The 14,261-nt window shown below is 40.8% G+C and overlaps 1 protein-coding gene across 1 annotated transcript in view; it reads left to right on the forward strand.

Annotated features, from left to right (window-relative positions):
* Positions 1-14,261, forward strand: part of cep89 (centrosomal protein 89) — a 76,410-nt gene that overhangs the window by 19,840 nt on the left and 42,309 nt on the right. Inside the window, exons 7-10 of the mRNA XM_048605979.1 lie at positions 2,088-2,167; positions 5,573-5,676; positions 10,257-10,372; positions 10,929-11,109. Coding sequence (XP_048461936.1) covers positions 2,088-2,167; positions 5,573-5,676; positions 10,257-10,372; positions 10,929-11,109 — 481 coding nt within the window. The remainder of the gene's footprint in view (positions 1-2,087; positions 2,168-5,572; positions 5,677-10,256; positions 10,373-10,928; positions 11,110-14,261) is intronic.

Genomic DNA, 14,261 nt, shown 5'->3' on the forward strand with positions numbered 1-14,261 from the left:
TTAGAACTAAAACCAGTCTGATTCCAAACCAAAACACAAACGATTCTAAACAAGGCCTCACACCCACCATGCATTGTCTGACCTAAACTGTCACCTTTTCTTTACACTGATAAAACCTTTAGTTCTCTCAGGGTGGTGACTTGAAAGGAATTGGGGGATTTACATATACATATTAATCAATTAAAACCTTCTAACTGATTAAAGATTTAACAGCATCTTAGATTTGTTTAATACATCCTCATGAGTGGTGTGACTCTTTGATCTTTTACTTATAAATTCTGTGTCTGATATCACCTCATTAACACCTGAAGGAGGTGTGAGGCTCCAAAAGCTGTGTTTTCAGATGAACTTGTTGGACTATAACCTGGTGTCTTGTGATTTCTCATATTGTAATGTTAGTCACAATCATTCTGGGAGATGGCCAATTAGGAAGCTGCCTCAGGGATCCCTGTCTTAATTAAGAATGGTTGGTGAGCCATGAAAGCAAGAGCCCAACAGGAGAATCACAGAAATATCTAAGTACCAGCCCTGTTTGGACAGATGTGTGCTGTTGTGGCAGGCAAGAGACCAGGAGGGTACCTCAAAACGCGGGTTCACTTTTTTAGCAATGTGATGACTTAAGAATTGTACGTGACCACAGTTGTAAGGTTTGTGGCTGTTGCAGTTTGAATCTAAAGTGAGTAAGCTGGGTTAATTGAGTGGAAGGATTGATGATTCCACGGCTTTCCACTGAAAGGATGCTTTCAAATTCCTGCTAGATTCCAGCCTCATGGAATCATGAAAAATCCTAGAAAATTTGGTCATCTGGCCCATTGATCATTATGTCTTGCTGGTTGACGTGGATTACCCACCTATGCCACAAACCTGCACCAAGTCTACAGCCACATTAAACCACGGCTCTGCAAGTCAATTTCTGTGTACATTTAAATGTGATGAATGTTCCTGCTTCTACATTCTTTCAGGTAGTATTTTCAAGTCTGTATCTTTCTCTGTGTGAGAAAAGGTTTCCTCATCTCCCCTCTAATGCTTCTACAAGGACTACTTTAAATTTACGTCCACTGGATTTTGACCAATCTGTTAAGATACATAGGTTGTCCCTATCTAAACCCTTCATAATTTTATACACTTCAATTTAGTTACTCCCTTAGCCTCCTGTGTTCCAAGGTAAACCACTTCAGCCTATCCCATCTTTCAAAGTTGATAAAATTTTCAAGTTCCTCCAACACCCTAGTGAATCTTCTCTCCAGCACAATCAATCTTTCTGTAATTTGGTGACCAGAACTGTCTGTGGGACTGAAGTTTTCGAATTAGTTAAGTCTGCAGTTGAACATATACACACTTTTTAAATTTTATACCTTGGCTAAAAATGTACTGTGTGTGGGAAGATCCTGCCAGCACCGTCAATGTTCCCTCAACTGACTTATTAAATATAAAAGAAACCAAAAGAATTCCAGATGCTGGAAATGAGAAACAAAAGCAAAAACAGAAAACCTTTAAGGAAAGGTAGTATTTCATTGGAGGCAGCTCACTAGGATGATCTGTGGTATGGGGGAGCTTGTCTTACAAGCAAAGATTAAAGCGATTGGGACTCTACTACTCACTGGAATTTAGAAGAATAAGAGGTGATCTCATTGAAACATTTAAGATTCTTAAGGGGATTAGCAGGGTAAATGCTCAGATGTTTCCCTTCATGACAGTCTAGTGTCAGAGGACACAGGCTCAGAATAAAGGGGCACAAATTTAAGACTAAAGTGAGGAGAAATTTCTCAAAAGTAGGGAGTCTTTGGAAACCATCCACAGATTCGTATTATCTTCTATTGTAAGTGATTACTCTTTCACATGCCAGTGGCTTAACAAAGTGGTAAGTGAAAGTGTACAGTTGATAACTACTACCTAGAACTTTTCCCAGGGTAGGGGAGTCCAAAGCTACAGGGCATAGATTTAAGTTGAGGGGAAAGATTTAAAAGGGAAACTAAGGTGCAACTCTGAGGGTGATATGTATATAGAATGAGCTGCCAAAGGAACTAGAGGAGGGTAAAATTGCAAAACTTAAGACATTTGGAGACAATTTGCTCTTGGGAGCTCAGCAAAGGTTTACCAGGTTGATGGCAGGACAGTTGAGAGATTGACTGACCGACCGACCGTTTTCGCTGCAGTTCTGACAAATGTGGGTGTGTCCAGAACCAATCCCCTCAAGTCTGAGGATTCTGGTTAGACCATTTAGGATGGAGATGAGACATAAGGCGGCACGGTGGCTCAGTGGTTAGCTCTGCTACCTCACAGCACCAGGGACCCGGGTTCGATTCCACCCTCAGGCGACTGTCTGTGTGGAGTTTGCACATTCTCCCAGTGTCTGCGTGAGTTTCCTCTGGGTACTCCAATTTCCTCCCACAGTCCAAAGATGTGTAGGCTAGGTGGATTGGCCATGCTAAATTGCCCATAGCGTTCAGGGATGTATAAATTAGGTGGGTTATAGGGGGATGGGTCTGGGTGGCATGTTCTGGGTCGGTGTGGACTTGTTGGGCCGAAGGGCCTGTTTCCACACTGTAGGGATTCTATGATTCTATTGCTGGTAAAACTCAGCAGGTGTGGCAGCATCTGTGGTGAGAAATCAGAGTTAATGTTTTGGGTCCGGTGACCCGTCTTCAGAACCTTCTTTACTAATGATGAAGGATCACTGGACCCAAAACATTAACTCTGATTTCTCTCCACAGATGCTTCCTGACTTATTAGTATGCTTAGTTTGCTACTCACTGATGCTGGGCAGCTAGCTTCCAGAAAGCTCTCTCTGAAATGATAATGTGTTGCGTCCAGGTCCTGTGACCTATTTTACAACTTTGTTCTCATCTCACCTCATTACCCAGCTTAATAAACAAAGAAAATTGAACCCATTATCTCTTACACTGGATTTTGAGACAGGTGATCACTCCATCTTTTCTCAGCTTCTCTGCTGTGATTTACGTCTGTGATATTACTCTCAATTGGTTCCACCTCCATCTGTCCAAGGTAGCCAGTGCACCTTCTGCAATGGCTTATTTGTCACTTCACATGGTCATCTGAGTAGTGCTTTTTCCTAATCCTCCTCCTGCTCATGATTTGACTCACTAGTGAAACATTTTTCAGTTATCTCTAGACTACTGACAACTCGTCATGTCTCACAGAAAGTTCTTTTTACTTACACTTCAGTCCTCTGTAACTTACAAGGTTGTTTTAGTTTTCTATTGAATTGAATGTTAAGTATCAGCATTGATTATTGACTTGGTATACAATTCTTTCCATAGTCTTCTTCCACCTTAACTATGTACTCTCTGCAAGCATGCTGATGTCCTCCACTCTCTGACTCTGACCTGTTTTCTAGATCCCTTCTGTATTCTACCATGAATATGTTTAAATTTTCTATTCTAGAAATGAAATCTCTTTTGCTATCTCCATCTAATCCATAAATAAAAATCTGCCTTTTTATTCAGAACTGCTTGATGTTTTTTCCACATTTGCAAAACGTAATATGTTAAGGACTCTGTATAAATATAAATTTGTTTGAATATGCATTCTTATGTATCAAGTATTAACATTGCCAAATATTTAACAATGGTCATATTCTTTTCCTACTTGATAATTACAATTCAGAAAAACACATTGATTTTGGAAACAACACAGATGCTTATTTGTCTTTGGTTATTCCTAATTCCTGCATCTGATCTTTGAACATTCAGAATCACAATTGTTATGATGCCGAAGGAGGCCATTCGGCACATGATGTCTGCACTGGTTCTCCAGTGAGCGTTATGAGTTAGACTGGGATTTGCCTGTCTTTTCCTCATACACTTGCATGTTGTTTCTATTCAAATAATCATTTAATGCCCTCTTGAATGCCTCAATTAACTCTGCCTCCACCACACCTAGGCGGCGCATTCCCTTATGGACATGAACCACTTGTTGTGTGAAAAAGTACTTTTCTCACATCATATTTGTTATGTTTGCAAATCCCTTGAGACCTGTGCTCACTCATTCTCAATACTTTTATGAGCAAGAGCAGTTTCTTATGATCTACTCTATCCAAACCTGTCATGATCTTGAAAACTTCTATCAGATTTTCTCTTATCCCCCTTCTTTCCAAAGAAAACACTCCTAACCTTATAACTGAATTTTGTCATTCCCGGGACTATATTTCTAAAGCTTATTTGCACTCTTCCCAGTATGTTCACGTCCTTCCTATAGTGTGGCACCCAGAACCGTAAACAATACTTCAACTGGGGTCTAACGGGCGTCTTTAATGAGCTTAGCAGAATCTCCTTGCTCTTGCAATCTGTGCCCCTATTAATAAAGCCAGTTATACTGTATGCTTTATTAACTATCTTCTGCACCTATTCTGCCACTTTCAGCGATCTGTGAAAATATATATCCAGGCCCTAATGTTCCTGCACCTGCTTAGATGTTGTAGTCTTTATTTTATATTGACTGTCCATGTTCTTCCTACTGAACTTCCATGTTCTGCCTCACCACTCTCTGCATCAACTTCATTTGCTACCTATCTACCTACTTCATCAACTTGTTTATGTCCTTTTGGAGCTCTGCACTGTCCTCACAGTTTATGGCACTTCCAAGTTTAGTATCATCTGCAAGTTTGGAATTGTCCCAGTGTACCAAGATATAGATCATTACTATATTAGGAAAAGTAAGGGTCCCTGGGAAACTCTGCTACAAACTTTTTACCTGAAAAATATCAATTGACCACTACTCTCTCTTTCCTATTACTCAGCCAATTTTGTATCCATGTTGTTCCTGTTCCTTTATTCCGTAAACTCTAGCCTGTTTTAGACATTTGTTATGTTATGACATGTTGAATGCCTTTTGAAAGTCCATGTACATCATGTCAATAGCATTACCCTTATCAACTCATTCTGTTACCTCTTCAAAAAATTCCAGCCAATTAATCAAATATGATCTACCCTTTGAAATCCATGCTGGCTGTTCCTAATCAACCCATCTTCTTCCATGTGACTATTAATTGTATCCTGAATAATTGTTTCTAAAAGTTCCTTACCACTGAAGTTCATGTGACTAATCTCTAACTGCTAGGCTTATCCTTCCAACCTTTTTTGAATAAGTATGTAATTTCTGCAATCCTCCAGTGATCATGAGTTTAGGAAAGACTGGACGATTATTGCCAGTATCCCTCCAATTTTTACTCACTTCATTCAATATCCTTAGATACATCTCATCTTGTGCTGGTGCCTTGTGAACATTAAGTATCGATTGCGTATCCAACATGGTTTTCCTCATCAGTTTTGAACCCTTCTACTGACAGAGCTTCCTATTCTGTCACCATGGACTGGATGACATCTACTTTCTTGGTGAAGACTGATGCAAAATATTCTTTAACCCGCAGCAATGCCCCTTGCCTCCATGTGTGAATCCCCTCTTTGATCCGTAATTGACCCTACAGTTTGTATTTTACCACCCTTTTACTATTTATCTGCCCATAGAAGATTTTGGGGTTTCCCTATATTGTTGGTGCTACTCTTTTCTCCTGATTCTTCCTCGCTTCTCTAATATTCTTACTTACTCACAGGAGGAAATGAAGAATTTCAGAGCTCGAGTCGAAGAGGTGGTGAGGGAGAATGAACAGCTTCATCAACAACGTGAAAGAAATGGTGCTGTTAGCAGCAAAGAGTGGTATGACATACTAAGTAAAAATATGTCAGAAGCTTTGAATTATAGTCAATATAGCCTGTTAGTCATTTACTAGTGCCTTGAAGATTAGCAGAAACATTAAGTGCTGAAATTTCAAAAATTTATTGTGCTGACTTTGCACCCCAAATCAGCATTTGTACTTTGAAGTGCTGACCGTCAAAGCCTGTTGGTTTAACTCTTCTGTGCGTACCTTAGTGAAATTGTTGCATGAATCCTGTATAATAGTTGGAATACTATAATGGACATGTCCTTAAATTGAAATTAAATCTTCCAAATGACAAACACGGCTGAAAAATGCAGAAGTGAGCTCAGGCAGTAGGATCTAAGTACCAGAATCCTTGGGTGATCGAGTTGGTTGGTCTCAGAACGGCACTGGATTTTGTGCCACTTTTAAATGAAGTCTTCTAACAGAATGTTTAATAGTGTTAGCTAAAGAAAGACACTGCAACATAGAAGAAAAGAAGCCGCAATTTCAGCGAGACAGACCTAAGAATCCTCCTCGATAGGATTTTGCAAACTCTTATTTTTATTATTATTCATTCATGGGATGTGGGCTTTGCTGGCTAGACCAGCATCTATTGCCCATCTCAAATTTTCGTAGAGACGGTGGTGGTGAGCTGCCTTTTTGGAGCCTGGGCCCAACCACAGCATTGTTAAGAAGTTCAGGATTTTGACCAAATGACAATATAAGAAGGACGATATTGTTCCAAGTCATAATAATGAGCGATATGTAGGAGTACTTGCAGGTGGTGATGATCCCTCCTATTTTTGTCCTCCTCGATGATAGCGATTGTGGATTTTGGAAATGCTGTCAAAGGATCCTTGTAAATTTCTGCAGAATATCTTGTAGATGCTGCACACTGCTGCCACTGTACATTGATGATGAAACAAATGAATATTGAAGGTAATCATTGGGTGCCAATTAAATAAACATGTTTGTCTTGGATGGTGTCAAGTCTCTTGAGTTTTGTTGGAGCTGCACCCTCCAGGCAAATAGAGAGTATTTCATCACACTCCTGACTTGTACCTTGTAGATGGTAGACAGGCAAAGGGGAGATAGGAGGTGAGTTACTCACTGAGAATTCCTAGCCTGTGACCTGTTCTTGCAGCCAAAGTATTTAAATGGGTGGCTCATTTCATTTTCAGGCCAATGTGTACCCACAGAATATTGATTACGGGGGATTCTTTGATTCTATTGCCATTGATTGTTAGATTCTTTTGTCTTGGAGATGATCATTGCCTGGTGCTTGTGTGGCATGAATTTAACATCCCGCTTTTCATCTCAAGGCTGGATGTTGTCCAGATGCTGCATATGGAAATAGACTGCTTCGTTATCTGAGAAGTTGAGAAAGGTGTTGAACATTGTACAATCAATTGGGAACGTCTCCAAACCTCCCCTTCTGATAGAGGGGAGGTCACTACTGAAGTGGTTGAACATGCCTGGAACTAGGACACTACCCTGAAGAATCATACAGTGATGTACTGGGGCTAAGTGATTGACCTCCAAACAGCCACAACTATCTTCCATTGTACCACGTTTGACTGCAACCCCAGCAGAGAATTTTCTCCCTGACTTCCCTCAACTCTAATTTGCTAGGGTTCATTGATGCCATAGTTAATCAAATACTGCTTTGATGTCAAAGTTAGTCACTCTCAACTCACCACTGGAGTTCAGTTTTTTTGTCCATGTTTAGTCCAACACTGTGGTAAGGTCAGCAGCTAAGTGACCTTGCTGGAACCCAAACTCAAGGTTATTCCTTTGCAATACCGGCATGATAGCACTGTTGATGACCCCTTCCATCGTTTTGCTGACAAAGAGTAGACTGCTAAGGATGTAAGTGGCCAGATTGGATTTATCGTGCTTTTTGTGCAAGGGACATATTTGTGCAATTTTTCAAATTGTGTGCCAGAGATGTAATTGTCCTTGAACAGTTTGGTTAGAGTGCAGTTGGTCCTAGAGCAAAAATCATCAGTACTATTGCCAGAAAGGGCCTATATCCTTTACAGTATACAGAGCCTTCAGTCATTTCTCGGTATCACATGAACTGAATTGAATTGCTTGCAAACTAGTATCTGTGACAAGGGTGAGGCTGACATGGATCATCCACTCGACATTTCTGAATGAAGATGGATGCACATGTTCTAGTTTTGTCTTTGCACTCTCCCCTCCTGTCATCAAGGGTGGGGATATTTGTGGAACTGCCTCCTGCACTGAGTCACTTAGAGTTCACTGCCAGTCATGACTGACTGTGGCAGGACTGCAGAGCTTAGATCTGATCCATTGGTTGTGAGATTGCTTAGGCCTGTCACTTACATGCTTATGTTGTTTGGCATGCACGTAATCCTGTGTTGTTGCTTCACCAACTTGACACCATATTTTTAATTATGCCATCTGTAGTCTTCATTGAACCAGAGTTCATCCCCCAGTTTTATGATTATGTTGTAGTGAGGGATATGCCAGGCCATGAGATTCTAGCTGAATACAAATTCTGCTCTGCATGTGGCCCACAGGACTTCCTGGATACCCAGTTTTGAGTTGTTAAACACTGTCCCATTTAGCACAAGGACAACAATACGATCAAGGATATCCTCGATGTTGAGACTGCACTTCATCTCCACAATGACTGTGTGGTATTCATTCATACCAATGCCATCATGGTCAGACACGACTGCAACAAGTCGATTGGTGAGGAAGAGCTTAAGTGAATGCTTCCCTCTTCTAGGTATCCTCAACATCTGCTGCAGATCCAGATTCAAAGCTATGTCTTTTAGGCCTCAGTCAGCCTTGTTTGTAGTGGTGCCACTGAACTACTCTTATGAATGGACATTGAAGTCTATAGCCAGAGAACATTCTGTGGCACCTTCAGTACTTCCTCCAAGTTGTGTGTTTAACATGGAGGAGTACTGATTCATCAGCGAAATGGAGGTAACCAACAGGAGGTTTACTTCTGCATTTTTAATCTGATGCCATGAGATTTCATGTGGTCCAGAGTTAATGTTGAGGACTGCCATGGCAACTCCCAACTGTATACCATTAGTCCAATATCTCTGTTTGTCAGAACAGTCGTTATGTGAGTTCAGAGCCCGGGTAAATCACAGTATGGCGGAATCCCCTCCCCTCAGACAAATCACATTGTGCAGTCTCCTCTCCCCTCCCCTTCATTGTGGCTCTACATGAAGCTCATTTGCATTAATACTGCTGCCTTCAAACTAATCTGGAAATTAGCAAAAGATTGCATGGTTCCACTTCCACCTATTCAAAGGTCATCCTCACCCTGGTTTCCAGTTCCTCCCAGGTGCCTATGGTGCCAGCACAGGGGCCTACTTGATTCGCCAAACCTAGGGATGGTGCTGTTGATATGTATGTCCTCCACTGTGGTGGTGTCTGGGATATCGTTTAATGTATGATAATGACTATGTCAGGCTATTGCTTAACTTGTTGTGGGATAGTTCTTATTTTGACACAAGCCTGTAAATGTTGGTAAAGGGAAATTTGCCAAGTTGATGGGGTTGTATTTGCAATGTTGTTTCGAGTGTTTAGTTTGATGCCGGGTGGTCCATTCAGTTTGTTCATAGCAATTTGATACAACCGAGTAGCTGGCTAGGCCATTTCAGGGGGTGGTTAAGCATCAACCATACAGCTATGGGGTTGGAGTCACATGTAGGCTAGACCAAGAAAGGCGGATTTCCTTCTCTCCAGGACAGTAGTACACCAGATGGGTTATTTTATAACAATGGTTGTCATTAGACTATCTTTAAATTCAAATTTTACCATCTTCCATGGTAGTATTTGAACCAATGTCCCCAGAATTTCTAGGGGCTCTGGATTACTAGTCTAGTGATATATATCACTGCATCTCCATAGAAGAAAATTTTTAAAAATACATGTCTCCTGCCATATGATAGGGACAGTGGTGACTCTGAATGTTAAGTTTCCCAGCCCTGACCTTGCTGTGAGACATTCAGTAGCTTGTGTGGGATTATACTTTGATTCTGTCTTTTCTCCCTTGAGCCCTGTTTACCCTCTAAAACTAATATCATAGAATTACCGTTTGTCACCCATAATTTGTTGTCTTTTTTATTTTCATTGAGTTTGGGTGTTGCTGACTGGCATTTATTGCCCATCCCTAATCACTCAGAGGGAGGGCAGTTAGAAGTCAGCCACATTGCTGTGGTTCTGGAGTCACATGTAGGTCAGACCATGTAAGGATGACAGATTTCCTTCCCTAAAGGACATTAGTGAACAAGATGGGTTCTTTGAATGATTTTCCATTGAATTCAGTTTCACCATCCACAATGGTGGGATTTGAACCCATGGCCCCAAAACTTTAGTTTGGGGTTCTGGATTATTAATCCAGTGACATTTGGCTACACCACCTTCCCTTTGTATTTGTAAACCATTTATTTACACAAAATTATCATCAATTCACAAAAAATGGCAGTCCAGTTGGTCGTTTTGAAATTGAAAAATGTAATGTAACTGTAATGTTGCTGATAGCTTCTTGCTCATAGGATTCGTTACGTTATAGATAATGAGAGGGGTTTCCACTTTGTTTTTCCAGGAATCAATTGCAGGATCAGGCAAAGTTGGTTTTGGAGGAAAACCAAGTCCTGATGGAGCAGCTAGAGATACAGCAAGCTAAAGCAAAAAGCAGTCACAGCAGACACATACAAGAAGGTGAGTCTATATACAATACAATCTGATCTTTGAATGAATTCTTCCTAATTTAACATCTAGTCCCAGCCCACTTGAACTTCTTGAAGACTTTCCTTGCTAAGATGTGTCTTTCTTCACCTCCCCTCCTCGTAGTGTATATCTGTCAATCAGTAGACTTCAGGTTATCTTTTACTTATTTCTGCCAGTTTTATTTTATTTCACTGTTGCTTTATCATGAAGTTCCCTTCATATTTTGTTTGTTTTTTTGCCTTGAACATTTTATTTAGTTTATAATGTTTTAAATTTACATCAAGAATGCCTAAAGGTTTGCAACTCAGTTACGCAATTGTTTTTGCTACTCACTGTCATACCGCAAGCTTGAATGTTCTAAAATTTTAGAAATGTGATACATCTGCATTGTGACATTTGTCATCATTATCTCATGCTACCATTTTACTTCAGCTTCAGACTAGGTGCACCATCTTCTGAAGCTTTTCAAGCTATTGACCACTCCTTTCGATTCGCATCAAGGACAGACTACCAAATGTCTCAACCTATATTTTTATTTTTATATTAGTGTCAAAATTGACTAAACAATTGATGCTGCTGGAATCGGAGAAACAAAGCCAACAAAAGGAATTACGTGAGACTCAACAAGAGTTGAACAAACTTTCCTCAAAGTATGACCAACTTAAAGCAACTCTTGATGACAGAGTGAGAATTGATGACCATACTGCAATGGTGAACGATCTCAAAGGGTACTTTTTTTGCATTTGCTCAAGTGCCTAAAATTTACATTTAGAAATAAGAAATCTTTCAGGTTTATATGCAGAAGGATTTGTGAAGAAGGGATGAAAATATACTGCAAACATTTTAGATGAGCATTTGTCATAATTATGTAAAATACAAGGAATTAATCCCAGTGTAGTGGTGATAAAATAACTCAAAGAATGCATTTAGATTGCTCAAGTATAATTTCAAACAAGGTGTGCTCAAATTCTTGAATAAAACTAGGAAATGTTGGAAACATAAGCATATGGAGTATATACTAGTAAACTTAGAAATTAGGTTAACAGTTCAAGTATAGTGTCTTCTCATGTCCTTTTGCCATATCCATATCCTATATCCACAAGTGTACTTTGTTTTTGAAAGTCGTAATTTGTCGTAAATTTCACAAGTTACATTTATTTACAAAATAGTTTTACCAATACAGAATTAAAATAACTCTCTTTACCTTAAATCCAGTGAACTCAAGGTCACTGTCTTTTCTCCACGTTGACCAGATTCATGGATTCATTGATCCCATATGATGTGCTTCCCATCCAAAATAATATGTGAGTGACCTTGTTTCATCTTTGACAGAAACAGAAAGTAGGAGTAGGCCCTTCGAGCCTACTTTGCCATTCAAAACGATCAGGCTCATTCATCTGACTCAGTACCCTGTTCCCATTTTCTTCCCAAACCCTTTAATCCCTTTAGCCCTAAGAACTATATCTAACTTCTTGAAAACATTCAATATTTTGGCCTCAATGCCTTTCTGTGGCAGAGAATTCCACCACTCTGAGTGAAGATAGTTCTCCTTATCTCAGTCATAAATGGCCTTGTATCTTTAAGTTGTGACCCCCGGTTCTGGACTCCATGGTCATCGGGAACATCCTTCCTGCCTTTATCCTGCCTAGTCCTGATAGAATTCTATAGGTTTTTATCAGATCACTGCTCATTCTTCTAAACTCCAGTTAGTGTAGTCCTGACAGATCCAGTCTCTCTTCATATGTCAGTCCTGTCAACCCAGGAAACAGTCTGATAAATCCTTGTTGCACTCCCTCTAAAGCCAAAACATCTTTCCTCAGATAAGCAGACTAAAACTACATACACTATTTCAGACGTATACAATTGCAGGAAGACACCCTTGTTCCTGTGCTTGAATCCTTTCGCTACATGTACCATTTGCCTTCTTCACTGCCTGCTGCACAAAGAGTCATAGAGACCTACAGCACGGAGACAGGCCCTTTGGCCCAAACTGGCTCGTGCTGACCAAAATGTCGAATCATACAAGCCCATTTCCCTGCACTTGGTCCATATCCTTCTAAACCTTTCTATATTTTTTCTTTATTCATTCATGGGATGAGGGCGTCGCTGGCTAGGCCAGCATTTATTGTCCATCCCTAATTGCCCAGAGGGCAGTTATGAGTCAACCACATTGCTGTGGGTCTGGAGTCACATGTAGGCCAGAGATGTAAGGATGGCAGTTTCCTTCCCTGAAGGACATTAGTGAGCCAGTTGGATTTTTCCAACAATCGGCAATGGATTCACGGTCATCAATAGACTCTTAATTCCAGATATTTATTCAATTCAAATTCCACCATCTGCAGTGGCAGGATTCGAACCCAGATCCCCAGAACATCACCTGGGTCTCTGGATTAACAGTCCAGTGATATTACCACTAGGCCATTGCCTACCCTATCCATGTATTTGTCCAAATGTCTTAAGTGTTATTAATGTACCTGCCACAACCGCTTCTGCTGACAGCTCATTCCATATGCATGCCACCCTCTGTGTTTAAAAAAAAAAAAAAAAAGTTGCCCCTCAGGTTCCCATGTATTCTTTCCACTATTACCTTAAACTGATGCCCCCCCCGGTCCTCGATTCCCCAACCCTGGGAAAAAGACTGAGTGCATTTACCCTATCCATGCCTGTTCTGGTCTTATACACTTCAATAAGATCCCCCCTCAGTCTCCTACGCTGTAAAGAAAAAAGTCCCAGCTTGTCCAATCTCTCCCTGTAACTCAGTCTCTTGAGTCCTGGTAACATCCTTGTAAATTTCTTCTGCACTCTTTCCAGTTTAATAACATCCTTCCTATAGCAAGGTGACAAAAACTGAACACAATACTCCAAGTGTGGCCTCACCAATATCACGTACAACTACATCATAACTTCCCAACTTCTATACTCAGTGGTCTAACTGATGAAGGCCAGTGTGCCAAAAGCCTTCTTCACTGCCCTGTCTACCTGTGACTCCGCTTTCAGAGAACAGTGCACCTGAATTCCAAGGTCCCTCTGTTCCACTACACTCCTTAAGGCCTTAGCATTCACCATGAAACTTCTACCTGGATTTGACTTTTCAAAATGCAACACCTCACACTTATCTATATTAAACTCCATTTGCCATTTCTCGGCCCACTTTCCCAGCTGATCAAGATTGTGCTGCAAAATCTGAAAACCTTCCTCACTGTCCACGATACCGCCTATTTTAGTGTCATCCGCAAACTTACTGATCATGCCTTGTACACTCTCATTCAAATCATCGATATAAATAACAAACAGCTATGGGCCCAGCACCGACCCCTGAGGCACACCACTAGTCACAGGCCTCCAGTCAGACCAGCATCCTTCCAGTATTACCCTCTGCTTCTACCGTCAAGCCAATTGTGTATCCGATTTTCCAGCTCTCCCTGGATTCCATGTGATCTAACCTTCCAGAGCAGCCTACCATGTGGAACCTTATCAAAGGCCTTACTGAAATCCATATAGACTCTGTCAACTGCCCTGCCCTCATCAACCTTCCTGGTTGCTTCATCAAAAAACTCTAACTAACAAGTCTGTGAGGCATGATCTCCCATGTGCAAAGCCACGCTGACTACTGCAATTAAACACTGTCTTTCCAAATGCATGTATATCTTATCCCTCAGAATCTTCTCAAGTAACTTACCTACTACAAATGTTAAGCTTACTGGTCTCTAATTCCCAAGTTTTTCTTTGCAGCTCTCCTTGAATAAGGGCACAACATTCGCTACCCTCCAGTCTTCTGGGACTTCGCTCTGTGGCCAACGATGATGCAAATATATCAGTCAGGGCCCCCGCAATTTCTTCTGTAGCCTCTTGCAGGGTTCTTGGATATATCTAGTCAGGA

The sequence above is a fragment of the Rhincodon typus genome, chromosome 15 (assembly GCF_021869965.1).
Source record: "Rhincodon typus isolate 14 chromosome 15, sRhiTyp1.1, whole genome shotgun sequence".
NCBI lineage: Eukaryota > Metazoa > Chordata > Chondrichthyes > Orectolobiformes > Rhincodontidae > Rhincodon > Rhincodon typus.